At 42.2% G+C, this 20,518-nt stretch overlaps 1 protein-coding gene across 1 annotated transcript in view; it reads right to left on the bottom strand.

Moving 5' to 3' along the window:
• Window positions 1-624: 624 nt before the first annotated feature.
• The window catches only part of INIP (INTS3 and NABP interacting protein), a 64,523-nt gene continuing 44,629 nt past the window's right edge, over window positions 625-20,518 (bottom strand). Inside the window, exon 4 of the mRNA XM_029608287.1 lies at window positions 625-1,377. Within this exon, the coding sequence (XP_029464147.1) occupies window positions 1,282-1,377 (96 nt within the window). The 3' untranslated portion in view covers window positions 625-1,281. The remainder of the gene's footprint in view (window positions 1,378-20,518) is intronic.

The following is a 20,518-nucleotide window of genomic DNA, read 5'->3' as shown; positions in this document are numbered from 1 at the left end:
AGAAATTACTTCTTAAATATTTGTCCAGATCTTCCCAGATCTGGCTAAAGCCACACAGGAACGCAGGAAAGGTTTTTTGGTATTAAGGCAGGAAATTAGAGCTCTGGGAGCGACTTTCCAGCTTAGATACCCATGTAGATGTGTTGTAAAGTTTAATAATTCCACAAATGTTTATTTCCTGCCGGAACATCTTAAAGCATGGCTTAGCTCCCAAAGAAGGGTGATAGATATTTTATCACCCATGATTAGTCCGATTACTTAACCAAAATTAAGATGGGAAAGTAAATACCTGGCTAAGGCTAGTTTCTTTTCTTTTCTTTTTCTTTATGACGATGTAAACGCTTCCTATTATTTGTACTCCGCCTCTCATATAACTTGTGGGCTAATTATTAAGATTGAAATTTCCTATGTTTAAGCTTTTAGCAGTTAAAATTTTCTTTAATACTGAACAAAGATTGAAATGCTTTGTAATTAATAAAAATGAATAAATAAAAAATTAAAAAAAAAAAAAAAGAAAAAAGAAAGTTAAGCTGGTGAACCCTAGCCTGTGTGTTTCTAATTATGATCAAGATATGTAATCTCTTGTACACTTGATATTTGTTTAAAAGAATCAGAGATCCAGCCTTGTGGGAGTATTTGTAATGTAATTTCAGTTCAAATCACACTTTTCTCTGGGTAAAACCCCAAAACAACACAGTTTATCTATTGCATCAGCATAAAACAATGTATATTGATTTATATAAATTCCCTACTGACCCACCCCCACTCTCAGTAAGGAGTGGAAACACAAACTGTACTAAAAATATTTTTTTAAAAAGTACACTCCCACGCACAAGGAGAAAGCCATACTTGCCAGCCAAGTTGAAAGTAAGCTGTTCAGTCAAACCTAACACCCAGCCCTCCCCGCCACTCCTGAAGGCACGATTCCCTTTTGAGAACAACTCAGCGCTAACTGTAGATGTTTACAACTGATTACAGTACAGCAGTAGGGCTCCTGAGAGGAAATGGAATAAGATCAGGGCAGACAGGCAACAGGAACAGGTCCAGGTCCACAGAGCCCCCTCGCCTCTCCTCTCAGGAACAGAACATGACTGTGGCCCATGACTCCCTCTAGAATCCAGCACACATGCAACCAGACTCCCTTCCTCCTAGGGGCTCTGAATATGGCCTCTGTAGTATCCCAGTCCTATAACCCAAGTCTCCCACCCCAACACTGACAGTCATTTTAACAATAAATGCAAAACATGGAATGTTCTCCTCAAGTTTAAGAGGCACTGTCTCTTATTCAGGTTCAAGTCGAGGTAGGACTGGAAGAATCAGATTTCCAAATGCAGAGTCCTGAGTTATGAAGTATCCTGACGAATGTGCATGTGCATGCTGCAAAGAAAGGAAGACTTGTTAAATCACATTTACCTCAAATCCACAAAATCCCTCACTGTGTAAATGGAAAATATCTGCAGACTAGTAGCAAGAGTCCATCCAAGGACAGGAAGTACTGTGAAGTGTAGGAAGTGCTTAACTGAGCTATGTTGTAGTAGGATCACACCACCATCCCCTTATCCCTTCTTCCAACCTCCTCATTCTCACTTTCACTTCTTCTCCCTATCCAATACCCTCCTTCACCCTGGTTCACTATCCCCCAACAAATCCCTTATTCATCCTAGTTTACTCCACCCCCGCCACATGGACCCAATTCCCCCACCCTCAGTTCACTCTCCCTTTTACTTCTTCTCCCCACCTGATCCCCTCACTCACCCTGGCTCCCCCACAAACTCCTCACTCACAGAGATTTACTCCTCCTCCCAAACCTGTTTCACTCCAGTTGATTCCCTCCCACACCCCACAAACCCATTACCCCAGTTCATTCACTGCCCCCCTCACTCAGTTTATTTTCTCCCCATCCCACGATTCCCAGTTCATTCTGCCTGCCTCTACCACTTCCCCTGCCTGAACCTCCTTACGCACCAGCTCTTATCGGCGAAACAGGAGTACAGCAGCCTTGCAGTGTGTGCAGCCCGTGCTCCTTTCTCCTCTGCTGGGGCCCTAGCATTGTGCTTGAAACCACAGGATTCACATTGCACCATTCAGGCGGTGGGGCGGTGGCAGGGGATGAGGGAGAAGGCGCCAGCAGCACTGCTGTCCTCATGTTCCTGTCTGGCCGATAGGAAGCGGTAAGTGAGGAGAGTAGATTGTGTTGTCCACTGCCAGCGATCTCTCTTCCAGGGCAGGTGGGAAAGGGTAAATGTGCTGTCCTCTACTACCCATGTTTCTTTTCCAGGGTGGGTTCAAGTTCTATACAAAGAAAGAGAGGTGCGGGCCTACTTTCCTCTTTATTGTGTTGGAGACAGACTGCAGCCAGGGCTGGCGCAACCATTAGGCAGGACTAGGCAATCATCTAGGGTGGTGGCAGTGGGCGGGGTACCACTGGAGGACATGATGGCACCTTTTTCAACATGTGAAAGAGGAGGGATGGAAGCAATCATGGAGTGTTTGCTAGGTTTGTGCAAACAGAGAGCGAGAGGGCACTGTAAGAGGGAGACCATAACTATCTACCACTGTCAGAGGGGCACATTCAACTCAGGGTGAGGTGGGGGGTGGGGGGGTTGTGATGTTACATTAGTCTGCCTAGGGCACTACAGTCCCTTGCACCAGCCCTGGCTGCAGCCAATCCACTCCAACTACTTAAAGGGGTATTTGGCTCTGTCCGATGGAGATTTCCTTCCATGCAGTATTTTATGTCTACCTCACAGAAAAGGCAAGTATTACATCAATACAATCTAATTTCTTTGTACTACCCATCGGGCCGATACAGTAAAGGCCACGGGCGAGCCTGGCGCACGCACAGGCCACTCTCCTGCGTCGGTTCTCGAGCCCCCTGACAGCCACAGGTTCGGAAACCAGACGCCGGCAAAATTGAGCTTCCGGTTTTCGACCCACGCGCCACGGGCCGACTTCAAATTTATTTATTTTTTATACTTTTGGTAACTTTCGGGACCTCCAACTTAATAGCCATGATATTAAGGCGGAGGGTGCACAAAAAAGCAGTTTTTACTGCTTTTCTGTGCACTTTCCTGGTGCCCAAAGAAATTAGCGCCTACCTTTGGGTAGGCGCTAATTTCTGAAAGTAAAATGTGCGGCTTGGCTGCACATTTTCTTTTCTGAATCGCGCGGGAATACCTAATAGGGCCATCAACATGCATTGCATGTTGCGGGTGCTATTAGGTTCGGGGGGGGGGGGGGGGGAGGGTTGGACGCACGTTTTCGGCTCCTTACTGAATAAGGGGTAACGCTAGCTCGTCAAAAACACGCATCCAATCGAGGGTTAACAGTGCGCTCCGGAGCACACTGTACTGTTATCAGCCCGTAAGTGAGGAAAAACATAAAAAAAAAAAAAAAGATCTAGGCCAGATCTTTCAGCTGCCCTTACCCCACAGCAAGCTAAAATATAAACCCACCCTCAGGCCGCCAAAGGTGCAGGAAAAACAAACATCCTAGTAATTATAAGATCTGGCTTTTGAAGCCTTATTCACCAAGGATTTGTGGCACACTTAGAAAAATGTCTTGGCCTAACACCATGACAAGAAAATCTTCTTTCCACCCTCCGTAAAACTGTGGCGTGCCTGAAATGAATGAACAGAAGAACACAGGTTTTGGAAAGAACTACATGTTAGACAAAGGGCAAGATATTGCAGAAAATGGTCAGCAGTCTGTCCACATCACAAAGGAACCACCAAGTCCTGTTCTCAGCAGCTGAAATCAATGTATTAGTGGGGCTGAAGGGGTAGACCCTGTCTGGAGTGATTATGTAAGTTCAGGAAAGGGAATTGCTATAATAATCCCTGTTATATCAATATGCTTTTTGTTCTAGTTAAATCCTTATAATCAGTCATGTAAACTGTATCCCTCTTTTCCCCACAACTGCTAGTTACCCTTTATTTTATGCTCCACTTTGTACATGAGAACCTGGATGGTAAACTACGGTTTAGATGTGCTTACTGGAGTGAACAAGTCATTATTGCTGTAGTGCCACATAATGCAATCCATTTCATGTGATGTAATCAGATCTGATTCCATGTCAACTAGTTTATGACAAGGTTTCAAAAACAGCTGCTTCCAGTGACTCATGGGAACAAGACAAAGAATTTATGATTAGTGTCTGGGAAAAGCAATATTTGGTTCTATTAAATCTACTGGTAATTATTTAATGTTAAAAAGAGGGTCAAATGGGGGGGTGCTATCCTGACGTCTGCCAAGATGGACACATGAGTGTTGAGCTCCCTACCTCTATTTACTGTATCCATCGCTAAATTTGGCTAGCCATTTGGTATCTGAACGCTTTTCTTCTTCAATCGTTCCTGCAAGCCTACTGATGGCAACAAAGGGAAAAACCGCAGATTTGAAACAATTTTCTTATTACAAACTATCTTCAGATGTTTCCCTTGAGAACAGGCCATGGAGGACATCGGCAGCAGAGATGGTGAGAAATCCTTGCCTCCCACCAGCCTCAGTCTTAGCACAATGGACTTGCCATCGAGAGACGAAATCCAGAGTTGGTTCCTCAAATTAGGCTCCGATATGAAGCAATATAAGGCAGAGCTTCTCACTTCTATTGCTGAGGGCCGTGAGGATATGTTGGCGCTCAGGGCTAAAGTAGTCGAGATCGACATGTGGGTCCATGGACATGGCACTGCTATTAATGTGCTTACCACGCAACAAAATCAAGTGCGCTTCGACTATATCTTTTTAAATGTATAAAATTGAGGATTTATTAAACTGTTCAAGGTGGTGTAGCTTACGCATTCGTGGAGTCCCCGAAACGTCCGCATATGCTGATGCCGAGACTACCACGCTGAATATCTGCACACATATACTTACTCACGGAGGTTCGGACTCTTCGGAATTGCTTTCTACTTCTCAGAACATTAAGAGTGAGCGAGCTCACAGAGCTTTGGGCCCTCAACAGGATAAGCGCCTTCATGACAATCTTGTATTTACAGTTTTGTGCAAAAATCTTTAAATTTATGAAACTGTAAGAAAGAAGGTTGAATGACAATGGGAAGGAGACTCCCTGTCTATTTTTAATGATCTGGCACCTTCTACGCTGCGCAAGCGGTATGAGCTCCGAGAGGTGATGGCATCATTGCGGTCGGAAGGGGTGCGTTAGCATTGGACCTTCCTGTTTGGTCTTCAGTTTGCCAAAGGAATCACACATTGTATAAAAACTGTCACTGAAGCCGTAGAGGCGTTCCAGCAAGCCAATCTCCATATTAATTTTCAGCTGCCCAAGATGGCAGCTGAGACCAGAAGCTAGACAAATACCCGTGATGGCATAGAGTTGGCAAGGGTGGTAGTCAGCTACGGTGCCACTCTGAGGACTCTAGATCTGCGATGTCTGATCAGGGCTGAAGGCGCTTATGGATGTATTGCTGGTCGTTGCTGTATCTCTTATTTTCTAGAGCTGCTCTTTTTAATTGCGGCTATAGTTTTTTTTGACTGGTTTTGTTGTCTATCCAGCTGTTTATTTGTGTAACTATATGCTTTTTTCAAAGTACTCTGTTGTAAACTGTTAGGGCACTTATGCTAGGCTCTTTGGAAGCGTTTTGGTTTTCCATTATAGTGGGTGCAATGCTAATTTTTTCCCTTTTTTCTGTATGACGGGGGGGTTCTCTCTTAGGTAGTTCTTCATTGGCAGATGTTCAGGTCCCCAGAAAGGAGTGGGACCCACCATGTGGAAAGGGTGGTTTGATAGGGGGTTTTTGGGATCATAGAGCAGTGCTTAATCCAGTATTGCTAATCCTACTTTGTCATCTTACTGATTTGTTTATATGCAATTTTTTGCTCACAGCCTTGTCTGTATATTGCCTTGTCGCTTTTCTGCTCTCTCTCTTACTTTTCCTCATTTCATGGCACTTAGAATTTTTTCCATGAATGTTCAGGGTCTTAACACCCCCCTTGAAGCGCTGTTAGGTCAGGAACTTGTTTCTCAGAAGGTGACGGTTGCATTGATTCAGGAAATCCACTTACGCAAGCACCATGAGCATTCACCGTCTTTCCTCACAAATTTCTAGGTGCCAGCTCCTTGGGGTCTAAATACGCTAGGGTGGGTATACTATTCTCTCATTTCTTGGTTTTTGAGTTGCATTTTCAACTTGCAGGTTCTAAAGGGCGGTTTTTATTTGTCAAGATTAGAGTGGGGAAAGATATCTGCACTTTGGTTTTTGTATATTTTCCTAATTCAGACCAATCTTTTTTAAAAGACTTTGGCTACTCTGCTATTGCATCCGTGTTTACTAATGAGGATGTTGGGGAGATACCAGTTCCGGAGATGGTTTTCAGGGGTGATGAATCCGATGAACTGAACGAAATCACTGTGAACCTGGAAGATGTAGTAGGCCAGATTGACAAACTAAAGAGTAGCAAATCACCTGGACTGGATGGTATGCATCCTAGGTACTGAAGGAACTAAAATATGAAATTTCTGATCTATTAGTTAAAGTTTGTAACCTATCATTAAAATCATCCATTGTACCTGAAGACTGGAGGGTGGCCAATGTAACCCCAATATTTAAAAAAGGCTCCGGGGCGATCCAGGTAACTATAGACCAGTGAGCCTGACTTCAGTGCCGGGAAAAATAGTAGAAACTATTCTCAAGATCAGAATTGTAGAGAACCATATAGAAAGACATGGTTTAATGGAACACAGTCAACATGGATTTACCCAAGGGAAGTCTTGCCTAACAAATCTGCTTCACTTTTTTGAAGGGGTTAATAAAACATGTGGATAAAGGTGAACCGGTAGATGTAGTGTATTTGGATTTTCAGAAGACATTTGACAAAGTCCCTCATAAGAGGTTTCTAAGAAAACTAAAAAAAAGTCATGGGATAGGAAGTGATGTCCTTTCGTGGATTACAAACTGGTTAAAAGACAGGAAACAGAGTAGGATTAAATGGTCAATTTTCTCAGTGGAAAAGGGTAAACAGTGGAGTGCCTCAGGGATCTGTACTTGGACCGGTGCTTTTCAATAAATATATATAAATGATCTGGAAAGGTATACGACGAGTGAGGTTATCAAATTTGTGGATGATACAAAATTATTCAGAGTAGTTAAATCACAAGTGGATTGTGATACATTACAGGAGGACCTTGCAAGACTGGAAGATTGGGTATCCAAATAGCAGATGAAATTTAATGTGGACAAGTGCAAGGTGTTGCATATAGGGAAAAATAACCCTTGCTGTAGTTACACAATGTTAGGTTCCATATTAGGAGCTACCATCCAGGAAAAAGATCTAGGCATCATAGTGGATAATACTTTAAAATCGTCGACTCAGTGTGCTGCAGCAGTCACATGCTCGCATTCTCGCGTAATATACAACAGAGTTATCAATCAAATCAACGCTTCCACATGTTCCCCCATTAAGATAATATGCTTTATTGTATATACTGCGCTTATTACTTTCGCATTTATACTGTTTTAATGCATTACTTTTACCTTTATTTATTTTAGCTTATTTTCAAATCTACCATACCCATTGTTATTTATCACTATTATATGATATTGATATCAAAAGCTTTTCCTTCTCTTGTAACTATCTCTTTACCATGTTCCAGTTGTACGTTGTTATTATAGTTTTATAGTTATATGTAAAGCCCGTTGTCTTATAGTTATATGTAAAGTCCCTTCCGTTTGGGCATCTCACTGTTTTATGTAAACCGGAGTGATTTGTATCTGATACAAGAACTTCGGTATATAAAAATTAAAAATAAATAAATAAATAAATAAAGCAAACAAAATGTTAGGAATTATTAGGAAGGGAATGGTTAATAAAATGGAAAATGTCATAATGCCTCTAAAATCGCTCCATGGTGAGACCGCACCTTGAATACTGTGTAGAATTCTGGTCGCCGCATCTCAAAAAAGATATAGTTACGATGGAGAAGGTACAGAGAAGGGCAACCAAAATGATAAAGGGGATGGAACAGCTCCCCTATGAGGAAAGGCTAAATAGGTTAGGGCTGTTGAGCTTGGAGAAGAGACGGCTGAGGGGGGGATATGATAGAGGTCTTTAAGATCATGAGAGGTCTTGAACGAGTAGATGTGAATCGGTTATTTATACTTTCGAATAATAGAAGGACTAGGTGGCATTCCATGAAGTTAGAAAATAGCACATTTAAGACTAATATGAGAAAATTCTTTTTCACTCAATGCACAATAAAGCTCTGGAATTTGTTGCCAGAGGATGTGGTTAGTGCAGTTAGTGTAGCTGGGTTCAAAGGTTTGGATAAGTTCTTGGAGGAGAAGTCCATTAATGGCTATTGATCAAGTGCTCTTAGGGAATAGCCACTGCTATTAATTGCATTAGTAGCATGGGATCTTCTTAATGTTTGGGTAATTGTCAGGTTCTTGTAACCTGGATTGGCCTCTGTTGGAAACAGGGTGCTGGGCTTGATGGACCCTTGGTCTGACCCAGCATGGCAATTTCTTAGGTTCTTATGCAGAAGGTGCCATAATTATAAGTGGAGATTTTAATTTCACTAGGAACCTGGGCTTGGGTAATTCTTTTTCTTCCCCTGCCTCCTTACAGAGGACGAGAAAGCTACTATCCTCTTACGTTACAATGCTGTCTGGTTGATTTTTGGAGGCAGTGTAACCCCAAATCTCACACCTATACTTTTTACTCCTCCTCCCACAGGACTTACTCCCGTATCAATTATTTTCTTATTGATAAAAATATACAGAATCATGTACTGGGAGCAGAGATGGGGGAATATTTCATGGTCTGACCATGCACCTCTTTGAGTGGATGTTTGCTTTCAAGATGTGGATAAGAGTCTCTGCTTCTGGTGGCTCAATGAAAGTTTATTGAAGGAGGAGTCCTTTTCTCTCTTTCTGGGTAAACAACTTCAAGGAGATTTCAACAAACTCTCCAGCCAAAACTTCCCCTGCTACAGTTTGGGAGTGTTTTAAGATGGTGCCTAGGGGATCTTATTTCTCAAGCATCTTTTTGTAAAAGGGAGCGAGAAAAACATAGGTCTTCACTCTTGGCCCAGATAGCTCATCTTTCTAGGCTACATATGACCAGCCTGTCTCCCTCTGTGTATAAACAATTATCTTTTGCTAGATCTGAGCTTCAGTCACTTGTTGATGCCTCCCTGACTCATAAATTGGAAATTCTTAAGCAGTTTTTTTTATGAGGGAGGGAATAAAGCTGGGCTTCTTCTTGCTAGACGCTTGAAGGCTTTTAATTCTCAAAGCTCTATAGCTAAAGTTAAAAAATCTCAGGGGAATATAATGTCCACTTCCTCTCATATTTGGGGGTACTTTACCCACTTTTATGTGACTTTATATAGCAAAGATGAGAATATTGAAGACCTTGAGATTGATGACTACCTTGGTTCGCTATCATTGTCTATGCTCTCTTTGGAACAGCAGGCTTATTTGGATAATCCCAATAGCACGCCTGAGGTTTTAAATGTGATTAAGCAGGTGAAAACGGGAAACTTCTCTGGGCCTGGATGGATTCTTGAGGGGGTTTACAAAACAATACTCCCACATATGTCATTGACTGTCTACAATTATCTAAGGGAAGGGGGTTCTTTACCTACTTTGTCCAACATAGCAGAAATAACCATTACAGTTAAACTAGGCAGAGATCCTACACATTGCAGATCTTATTGGCCCATCTCGCTGAACAACTTAGACCTGAAAAAATCTTGGTGTGAGTCCTTGCAGAGAGGCTGAATAAGATCCTGCCTTCGTTAGTACACTGACCAAGTGGGGTTTATCCCTGGTTGTATGGCAGTTGACAATGTCTGTAAACTTGTGGATCTCATTGGTTGGGCTCAAAGAGAACATATTCCTTCTGTATTATCTATTGCTGTGGAAAAAACATCTGACTTAGTCAATTGGTCCTTCTTATTTAAAATTTTGAAGAAAATGTGTTTTGGATCCTTTTTCCTTCAATGGTTAATGAAGCTTTATGACTAGCTCCAGGCTAGAGTTAAAATGAATGGAGGATATGTGGATTGTTTCTATATAGGGAGGGGCACAAGAAAGGGGTTCCCGTTATCCCTTGCACTTAGAACCCTTTACTACTAGGGTCCACTCTTCTCCACAAATTGCGGGTAACAGGCTGGGTGATCTTCATTTTAAATCTTCCCTTTTTGCGGATGATATTTTGCTCACACTAACTGATCCTGCTAATTCCCTAAAAGGTGTTGATGAACTGAGTAGATTTAGTACAGTTTCGGGCTTTAAGGTTAATTTTGATCAATCCGCAATCTTGAATATCAATGTGGCTGATCTTGAGGTGGGCAAGCTTAAACGGTTATTCCCTTTTATATGGGCTAAACGTGCCCCTAAATATTTGGGAGTTCTTCTGGGTCCTCATCTAAGGGCAATAGATCGGGATTTGGGGAGGTGGTCCAGGGATATGTTTTCTTGGCTGGGCTGTATAGACATTAAAATGAATATCTTCCCTGTTTTCTTTATTTGTTCTCTACTCTTCCTATTTTTTCCCTTCTGCTTTACTCCATTCTTGGCAAATAAAAGATTTCTGATTTTACCTGGATGAGACGCCCCCCCCCCCCCCCCACCCCCTTAGGGTGGCCCAGTTTACTCTTTTTCAACCCAAGTCACAAGGAGGTCTTGGGGTCCCCAACCTACTTTGGTATTTTGGGGCTTCCTAACTAAGAGCACTAATAGACAGACATAGGCAGGTTGCTGTTAAGCAGTGGGTTTTACTAGAAGAAGCCTTAGTTGGGGAGATACCTTTACCTGCTATGCCCTGGCAACCAAAGTCTTCTTGGCGGTCAGTTGCAGTTTTTCCATCATCATTGCAAATGACCTTGCGAGCTTGGTCTCAATGGAGGTTGGTATTGGTTGGTTCTAGCTCTTAATTTTCTCTCCCCTATCTTTTTCACAACACTGCTTTCCCAGCTGGATTACATTCTCCAGTTTTTAAATCTTGATTGGCTTCTGATATCCCTCATTGAGCATTTACTTTCTCAGGGAAAGTTTTTGCCTGTTGGTGCCTTGCAAGATCAGTTTGGTTTGCAAACTATAGATTTTTTGGTTTATGCCCACTTAAGCATTTTGTAGATTCCCTGCTGCAAGCAGATACTCTTTGCCGATCAGGTCACTTTTTGAAACCTTTTCTCAACAGGCAGGTCCTATATGCAGATTAATTTCTAAAGTGTATAACCTTCTTAATCGGCGTTTACCTGAATCCACTAAACATCTATGAGATTGGGATTTTGATTTGGGGCTACCCTTGAGCACTGAGGACTGGGATTTAGTCTTTAAGTATGCTAGTAAATGTTCTAGTTCTACCGCATTGCGAGAGAATTGCTATAAATTACTGTATTAATGGCATTTAACTCCAGTTCGTTTACATCGTATATTTCCTCATGTGCAAATACTTGCTGGAGAAATTGTGGTGGCCTTGGTACATTTTTTCATGTTTGGTGGCAGTGCAAAATGGTGACCTTTTCGAATTACATTTTTGAGTGGCTAATGCAACTTTTGAAGGTGCCGATCAAAGCTGAACCCTGTCATGTTTTACTTAATATCCCCATTTCAATTTTGCATAAGCATTCCCAGTGATTTTCTCAACAGGTCTTCTTAGTGGCTCGTTGCAAGTTAGCCACTTTTTGGAAACAACGGGGGTTCCTTTGGTGATCCATGGCTTTCAGGGATACTACCGACTGGCCCTTCTCACAGCTATGAAACACAATAGATTGACTTCTTTCAAGGCCATCTGGGATCCTTTTATAAGCTGGTTGAGGCTCCAGGCATAATAATTTGTTGCTCTAGAATGTCTGGATTTTTGACTACCGGGTGGGTGTTACTCTTTCATTCATGTCTTCATTTTTTTAAAATTCTATTTAATTTTATTTATGCATTTACTTTATGTAAGCCTGTTTTGCATTTTTGTACTTTATAGTTTTTAGCTTATAAGGCATGGCTATTTCTTCAAAGCTTTGATATATAAGGTATAGCATTTTTCTGTTCTTGCTGATTCTTATGCTTGCATTGCTCTGTGGGGAGGGGATTGCTTATATTTAAAAAAAAAAAAAATGTTGGGTGTATTTATATTGTTATTTCACGCTATTTGATACTTGTCATTTTGCTTCGCCCAATAAACATTTTCAATTAAAAAAAAAAAAAAAAAGGTCAAATAAAAAAGGGAGTATTTTGTGATTATTAATTTTTTGTATTTTAGGCGTTCTTGTACAAAGTAAAGCAGGAGCAACTTATGAAGAGATCATGTCAGCAGAAGAGGATCAGAAGACTCATCTGCATACATTATGCAACAGGGCCCTGGAGTAGACTGCACAAGTCACCACAAGGGATCCAGGCTCCTCAGCCCCAGCTGCCAGAGGCCCCGTATCCCTTGTAGCAGAAGATGACCAGAAGCACGTGCCTCAAAGCTCCTTACTATAAAATTTAATGCCAAAGGAATTTAATTCAAAACAAGAGTCAATAAGGTGGGTAACTAGGTAATTATAAGTACACTAACTTCGTTTTGAGGGTCATTGACAGGCAAATATAAAATAAATCAATAGACTAAAAGTACTTTAAATTAGCTTTACATCCCTACTCCCTTAGAAATTTTAATTCAATAATTCACCAGCGAAAGGGAGACTTTCCAGTTTTTTTGCACTGAGTGCCACACCAGCTGATCAGAAATCGTATGTGCGCACTAGGAGAAAAGAGTTCCTAGCCCTCAGAGAACGAGTCTGATCTCTGGAGGAGCTAAGGGAGACAGATTTATACAGGAGACCTTCAGGGACATAGTAGAGAAGTCCCACCTCCAATTTGGCAGTCTCGGTGCTGCCTTGGTCACTTGGAAGGAGAGCATCAGCTTGATGAAGCAGGAAGCAATCCTGTAGCCAGGACCTGCCCTCAAGGTGATGTAGTATCCTCTTGCACTGAGGATATGTCTCCAGGGGCACAAGCCAAGGAGGGAAGGGTTAGAATGGCCGTTGTAACTGGGTACAAGTTATATAGAAATAATCAAGTTTGTTTAACATTATGGAAAAATTACTTACCTGATAATTTCGTTTTCCTTAGTGTAGACACTCAGGACCAGTGGGTTATGTGTTGTTCTGCTAGCAGATGGGAGACTGAGTCAGATTTCAAAGCTGACGTCACCCTAGATATACCCCTGCGGTGACCTTAGCTCCTCAGTATCCTCAAAAAGCCATTGTGGACATATATAACTGTTCTAAGTTATACTGTAAAAATAAGCAACCCCTGTCTTATTTACTGTTCAGTTTTTATGTGAACCGATGTGATATCTCGATCAAATGTCTGTATACAAAAACAAATAAATAAATAAAATAAATATATATCGGCTAACTAAAACAAACTTGATTCAAACTGGAGACCGCCAGTGCACTTAACCAACATAATGCCAACACCAGTCGTATAGGCCTCTTTAAAACCTCTTACCCGGACGGGGCCTCCGCCGACAGCGCGACCAAACGAAGCACCGATCCAGGCCCGCTCCCCTCGCGGCCGAAGCCCGCCCCCCACCGAGAACCGGCCAACCAGCAGACGGCTGCAAGGCAGCCAATCAGACAAGGTCAGACGGCCTTTTAAAATTAAATAGGAAGCCGCGAATCGCCCTCTTTGCTCCGCTTACCTGAGAAGAGCTGCTGCCGCTCCAGCTGCAAGGCCTGCGCAATCGGCGCCGGCGACCCATCGGGGTAAGGCCTCTTTAAAACCTCTTACCCGGACGGGGCCTCAGCCGACAGTGCGACCAAACGAAGCACCGATCCAGGCCAGCTCCCCTCGCGGCCAAAGCCCGTCCCCCACCGAAAACCGGCCAACCAGCAGACGGCTGCAAGGCAGCCAATCAGACAAGGTCAGACGGCCTTTTAAAATTAAATAGGAAGCCGCGAATCGCCCTCTTTGCTCCGCTTACCTGGGAAGAGCTGCTGCCGCTCCAGCTGCAAGGCCTGCGCAATCGGCGCCGGCGACCCATCGGGGTAAGGCCTCTTTAAAACCTCTTACCCGGACGGGGCCTCCGCCGACAGCGCGACCAAACGAAGCACCGATCCAGGCCCGCCCCCCACCGAGAACCGGCCAACCAGCAGACGGCTGCAAGGCAGCCAATCAGACAAGGTCAGACGGCCTTTTAAAATTAAATAGGAAGCCGCGAATCGCCCTCTTTGCTCCGCTTACCTGGGAAGAGCTGCTGCCGCTCCAGCTGCAAGGCCTGCGCAATCGGCGCCGGCGACCCATCGGGGTAAGGCCTCTTTAAAACCTCTTACCCGGACGGGGCCTCCGCCGACAGGGCGACCAAACGAAGCACCGATCCAGGCCCGCTCCCCTCGCGGCCGAAGCCCGCCCCCCACCGAGAACCGGCCAACCAGCAGACGGCTGCAAGGCAACCAATCACACCAAGACTAGTAGACTAGCAGCACCTTTAAATCTCAGTCATCTCAGGCGCCGCGCGCCGAAGGAGCGCGACAAAGGGGCTTGCCCCTTTGTCTCGCCCCTTCGGCTCAGCCCCGAGGGAGCCCCGAATCTACCCCAGGATCTTCGGTTCCTCATCAGCCGACTATCTATTTCAACCCTATCAGCACAACAGTATCTTCAGCAACTTTACGAATCCTCAGACCTCATACATCAAAATTCAGCCACATCTACCCTCAATCTCGATCCACCAGATACAGATCCTCTGAATCCACTGCTAGATAGCTCCACCCAATTCTTACTCTACACCTGCGCTAATCACGTCAGCTTCACCTGAGAATCCGTGGAATAGCCAGAGACTTCATCAGATCCTACAGAGGAATTTCACTAATTGATTCTATAAAAGAAAAAGTTTTTATTTACATTCACCCAGCTTTTTCTTCTATCTGCATTCTACCTGGATTTGTCCAGCTTTCTTCTAATTTACAACATCCCCAGCTTCTAGTCTCTACAACCAATCTCATGCATACCTATAATATCCCAATCATTCAATACCAAAGGAGAAGCTCCATAATTATCTCCTCCCACAACATACAAAAAAGAATTATTCCAATCATGACCTCACCTCTAAATCAACTACTAGGCCTCACACTACTTTCAGTAACCCTTTTCAACGCTCAATCCTTAACAAAAAAAACACACATCCTCAACGATTATCTCCAGGATTCAAATCCAGATATCTGTGCTATTACAGAAACCTGGCTAAAAGATACTGATACTGCTCTAATCAATCAACTTCCTATTCATAGCTATGACATCTTCTCCTTCTACAGACACAAAAAAAGAGGAGGTGGCCTTCTCTTAGCCACCAAAAAAGAACTCAAACTATCCACTCATACCATCAAGTCTGACTCTAAATTAGAATTGGGACTAGTCAAATCAAAACAACTACAAATTCTACTAGTCTACGCTCCTCCTGGAGTTTTAGAAACGGACCCTTCATCACTCATAGAATCCATAGTGAAACATATCAATTTAGACCTCCCATCTATGATTTTAGGCGACTTCAATCTTCACACTGATGTTATACCTCGCTCCTCAAACTGCGAAGCGCTCCTCACCTCCCTCAATGCTATGGGATTCACGCAGATCATTAATAGTCCTACGCATAAAGCAGGACACACTCTGGACTTAATTTTCATCAATTCTAATTTCTCCTGCACTTCAGTACCATCTTGCACACCAATCCCCTGGTCAGACCATTTCTTGATAGAATCCTCCTTTTCCATAGATAAACAGACTCACACTTCTCATCTCCTTTCTACTATTCAATTCAGAAAACCTTGCCCATCGGAAATACTTAGTGATCAGCTGTCTAAGGAACTCACGAATCTAGACCTTTCGAATCCTGACTCAGCCCTAACTTCCTGGCACAAGATCACTGAAACAGTTGCTAACAAATGGTGTCCAACAGTCTCTAAAACAATCAATCCTACAAAAAAAGGTAATCAACCCTGGTTTACCCCTAAATTAAAACAGATGAAACAGGAGCTACTCCACAGAGAAAATATTTGGCGAAAAACACCCAACTCAACTACCTTGTCTAAATACAAAGGCTTTCTACTTCATTATAGGACCTCTATTCTACTAACAAAAAGAGAATTCTACGCCAACAAAATTCATCATTTTCAATACGATGCCCAAGCCCTATTTGCATACGTCACTCAAATCACAAAATCAACTCCTCCACCCATCCCAGACGAACAAGCTCTATCTAAGGCTAATGAACTTGCTTTATTCTTTCAACAAAAGATCCTGAATACGCTCGCCCTTCTTCCACCAAATACTCTACCTCTCACCTCAGACAAGAATCCTCAATCAAGCAAGGGAGCCAAACTTGAAAGCTTCGAATCAATTTCTGTTAAAGAGATTGAATCCCTTCTAAAAAGACAAAAACCATCTAGCCATCCTGCAGATAATATTCCTTCAAATCTCCTGCTTCTCATTCCAAATACGATCGCAAAACCTTTAACAAGTATCATAAATTGCTTTTTAACCCAAGGAAGTTACCCTGACAGCCTAAAAACTGCGTCACTCAAACCCCTTCTCAAGAAACACAATCTAGACCCTAATGTACCTGCCAACTTCAGACCCATCTCTAATTTGCCATTTTTAGCCAAAATAACAGAAAAGCTGGTAAACACCCAGCTTTCAGAATACCTGGAAGATCAAAATATCCTACACCCCTCACAATATGGCTTCCGCAAAGCACGCAGCACGGAAACCCTCCTTATCTCACTTACAGATCATATTATAATGGGTCTTGACAAAGGCTACTCCTTTTTATTAATCCTGTTAGACATCTCCGTGGCGTTTGACACCGTCAACCACTCCATTCTTCTGGATCGCCTAACAGACATTGGTATCTCAGGATCTGCCCATAGTTGGTTCAAATCTTTCCTCTACAATAGATCCTTCAAAGTTAAAATCAACAACAAAGAATCGCCATTAACAAAATCCAATTTAGGAGTTCCACAAGGATCTTCCCTTTCCCCAACCCTTTTTAATATTTACCTCCTACCCCTTTGCCAATTGCTATCTGACCTTAATTTAATTCATTATCTGTATGCAGACGATGTACAGATTCTTATTCCTATTACAGAATCTATTTCAAAAGCACTTTCCCACTGGAATAACTGCCTTATATCTATCACTAACCTCCTCAATAGATTAAATCTGGTCTTTAACTCTTCAAAGACGGAGCTCCTCCTCATCTCAGCAAATGAAGAAAATATTCCCATACCATTCCCTCACAACACATTCATCACTCATAAGCAGGTGAGAGATCTAGGAGTAATTCTCGATAATAGACTAAACCTTAAGAAAATGGTTAATACTACATCCAAAGACTGTTTTTACAGACTCCAGGTTCTGAAACGACTCAAGCCACTTCTTTTTTTCAAAGATTTCAGAACAGTACTCCAGGCGTTGTTATTCTCCAAGATTGACTATTGCAGTGCCCTCCTCCTTGGCCTACCCAAATCGACCATTAAACCGCTTCAGATGATTCAAAATGCTGCAGCGAGATTACTGACCAACACCAGCCGCGGAAATCATATCTCACCCATCCTCAGAAACCTACATTGGCTACCTGTAAATTTCAGAATCCTTTACAAAGCAATTACCCTAATACATAAATCCATCCATCACCAACTCCATCTCAGCCTTGAAATACCCTTCAAACTTCATTCCTCCAATAGGCCAATTAGAGATAATCATAAAGGTACTTTGAATTACCCCCCAACTAAAGCCTCACGCCTTTCCTTGACCAAAGACCGAGCTTTTTCAATAGCAGGTCCATCTATTTGGAACAATATTCCTTCAAGCCTCCGACTAGAACCCTGTCTCATTACATTCAGAAAAAAACTTAAGACGTGGCTATTCCACCAAGCCTTCGATGATCCTCCAGACAACCCCTTAATCTTCTTTTTACTCACCTGGACGTAGAAGATTAAAGTCTTAAAGTCTTACAACCATTCAAACGAAGAACTCTGGCACTTACTGATTAAAGCATCTTTTGCTTTAATCCAAATTCCTTTTGGACTATGCTTCTTTAATTATTTTTGGCCTTTAACTTCCTTCCAGCTCTTAAGCTTCCCAAGTTTTTTACTCCTTGTTAAATGTAACTTTATCTTATTCTCTTCTCTTGTTAATTACTTTTATTTATTGCTTCTGTTATACCCTTGTTTTATGTAAACCGATCCGATATGGTTTATTTACTATGAAGGTCGGTATAAAAATGTGTTAAATAAATAAATAAATAAATTGCAGGTGCCCTGGGCTAGGGGTAGGCATCAGCTTACCTGTATTTGTATAGCATCGAGGTTCGCTTCTCAGGCTCTTCCTTGGCACTTCTCCTGGGCAGCCGTGGGTGGGATGCTGAGTCCATCTGTCTACACTAAGGAAAACAAAATTATCAGGTAAGTAATTTCTCCATTTCCTACATGTAGCCAGATGGACTCAGGACCAGTGGGATGTACAAAAGCTACTCCCGGACAGGGCGAGAGGCTGCCCGTGGCCCACTTAGTACTGCCCTTGCGAAGGCTGCATCTTCTCGGACCTGGACATCCAGGCGTTAGAACCTGGAGAAGGTGGGAGAAGGAGCGGAGAAAAGAGATTATTTTTTACCTACAAAACCGCCTGGTGAGCACACGATTTCCAGCTCGGTGAAGGGGTGGAGGAGCCCTGCTTCCCGGTCCCCAGAGCGCCGCCCACGGACCACAACGCCAACGTCATCATCCTGGGACTGGCGTCCTTAAAACCCAGTCTCCCTCGGCGCTTGTCGCCGTCCCGGCGCGTGTCGCCATAAAGAAGTATCTGGACTTGCTTGGATATTACGAAAAGTGAATAATTACTTATAATTTTCTAACGCTCCCAACCCGTCCAGGATAGAACTAATAAACTTAGAAGATTTTGGAGAGAGAGAAAGACTTGGTATCAATATATTTCCATTAAAAAAAAAAAAATGCCGCATACAAAAAGAAAGGCAAAGATAAGAGAGGCAACAATATCCTCTCCACTATCTGAGCCAATTCAATCCCAGATACCAGCATTTTTCTCATCCACTCCTAGATTCCAACCGGAGGAAGTGGTCATTGTAGATGGTGGCACTGAGCGGGTGCCTGATCTACCGACCGAAACATCTCTTAGCCCCGGTGCTCCATGTACCCCTCCACCGCCACAAGCAATTTAATAAATGAAGGTAATGGAGAGGACCTAGCTAAAAAGGGGAAAGAAGAATCGGGAATAGATTTGAAAATATTACCAATTAAACCTAATGAAATAACATTGGACTCTCTATGGTCTGCTATCGTATCCCTGGAAACTGCAATAGTAAAATTAACACAGCAAAATATGGAAGCGAACCTTCAATCAAAAAATTTAGAATCTTCAATAGGAAAAATGGATAAAGAAAAACAAGTGATGGAATTAAGATTGGAGGCACTTGAAACCTGTCACCAAAGGTTTACAAAAACTGAGATATTACATAATAAAAGACTAGAAATGATTGAAAATCAACAAAAATATCTAAACTTAAGAGTATTGAACTTTCCAAGGCTTAATTTAATTCCACCTTTAGATATGTTTAAGGAGTATTTAACACATATATTGAAGTGGCCTGAAAAATCAATGCCCACTATATCTAAAATATACTATGTTGAAAATAAGAGTAATATCGCAGAAGGGAATAAAGTTGAAGGTGCATCATTAAATCTATCGGATACATTAGAGGTCACGTTAGATTCTAAAATTGAAATTAGAACAACATTACATGTTAGCTTTGTTTTTGCAGTAGACAGAGATGCTGTTTTCAGACTATTTATGAAAAAAAGAACAGAAAACTTCCACGGTGGAAAGATCTGGGTTTACCCAGATCTTTCCAGAATGACACAATTAAGGAGAAAAAAATTCCTAGAATTAAGAACAGATGTGGAACGTAAGGGTGGGAAAATGATTGTGAAATACCCATGTAGGTGTGAAGTTTGGAGAAATGGTCAAAAATATGTTTATTTCGAAATAACACAGTTGAGAAAATTTCTTGATTCTGAACCCCCTTGAAATTAGCAATAGGAACGAAGCAGTAAATATATATTATATATCTAGGACAAGTCTTCTTTTTCAATTGTAAAAGGCTTTCCTGTTTTCCTTTGACCGCTCAAATTTCTTTTTTCTAACCTGGAGTTTTCTTATTCTTTATTTTTATTTTTATTATTACAGACTAATAATATATTTTCTTAGAAATGTTACTGAAATATTTGAAAATTGAGAATCTGTAATTAAAATGTTTCTTTTTCTTCTTTGCAAGATTGTAAAAATCAGCATAAATAAAAAATTATTAAAAAAAAAAAAAAAAAAAAAAAGAACCTGGAGAAGGTGTGTAGGGAAGACCATGTCGCCACTCGACAGATCTCAGCGGGCGACAGCAGTTTGGCTTCTGCCCGGGATACTGCCTGGGCCCTAGTAGAAAGGAAAATTAGTTTCTTACCTGATAATTTTCGTTCCTGTAGTACCAAGGATCAGTCCAGGACACC

This window comes from Rhinatrema bivittatum, chromosome 7 (genome assembly GCF_901001135.1).
Source record: "Rhinatrema bivittatum chromosome 7, aRhiBiv1.1, whole genome shotgun sequence".
NCBI classification, from domain to species: Eukaryota; Metazoa; Chordata; class Amphibia; order Gymnophiona; family Rhinatrematidae; genus Rhinatrema; species Rhinatrema bivittatum.
This window is presented reverse-complemented; position numbering and strand designations above follow the sequence as displayed.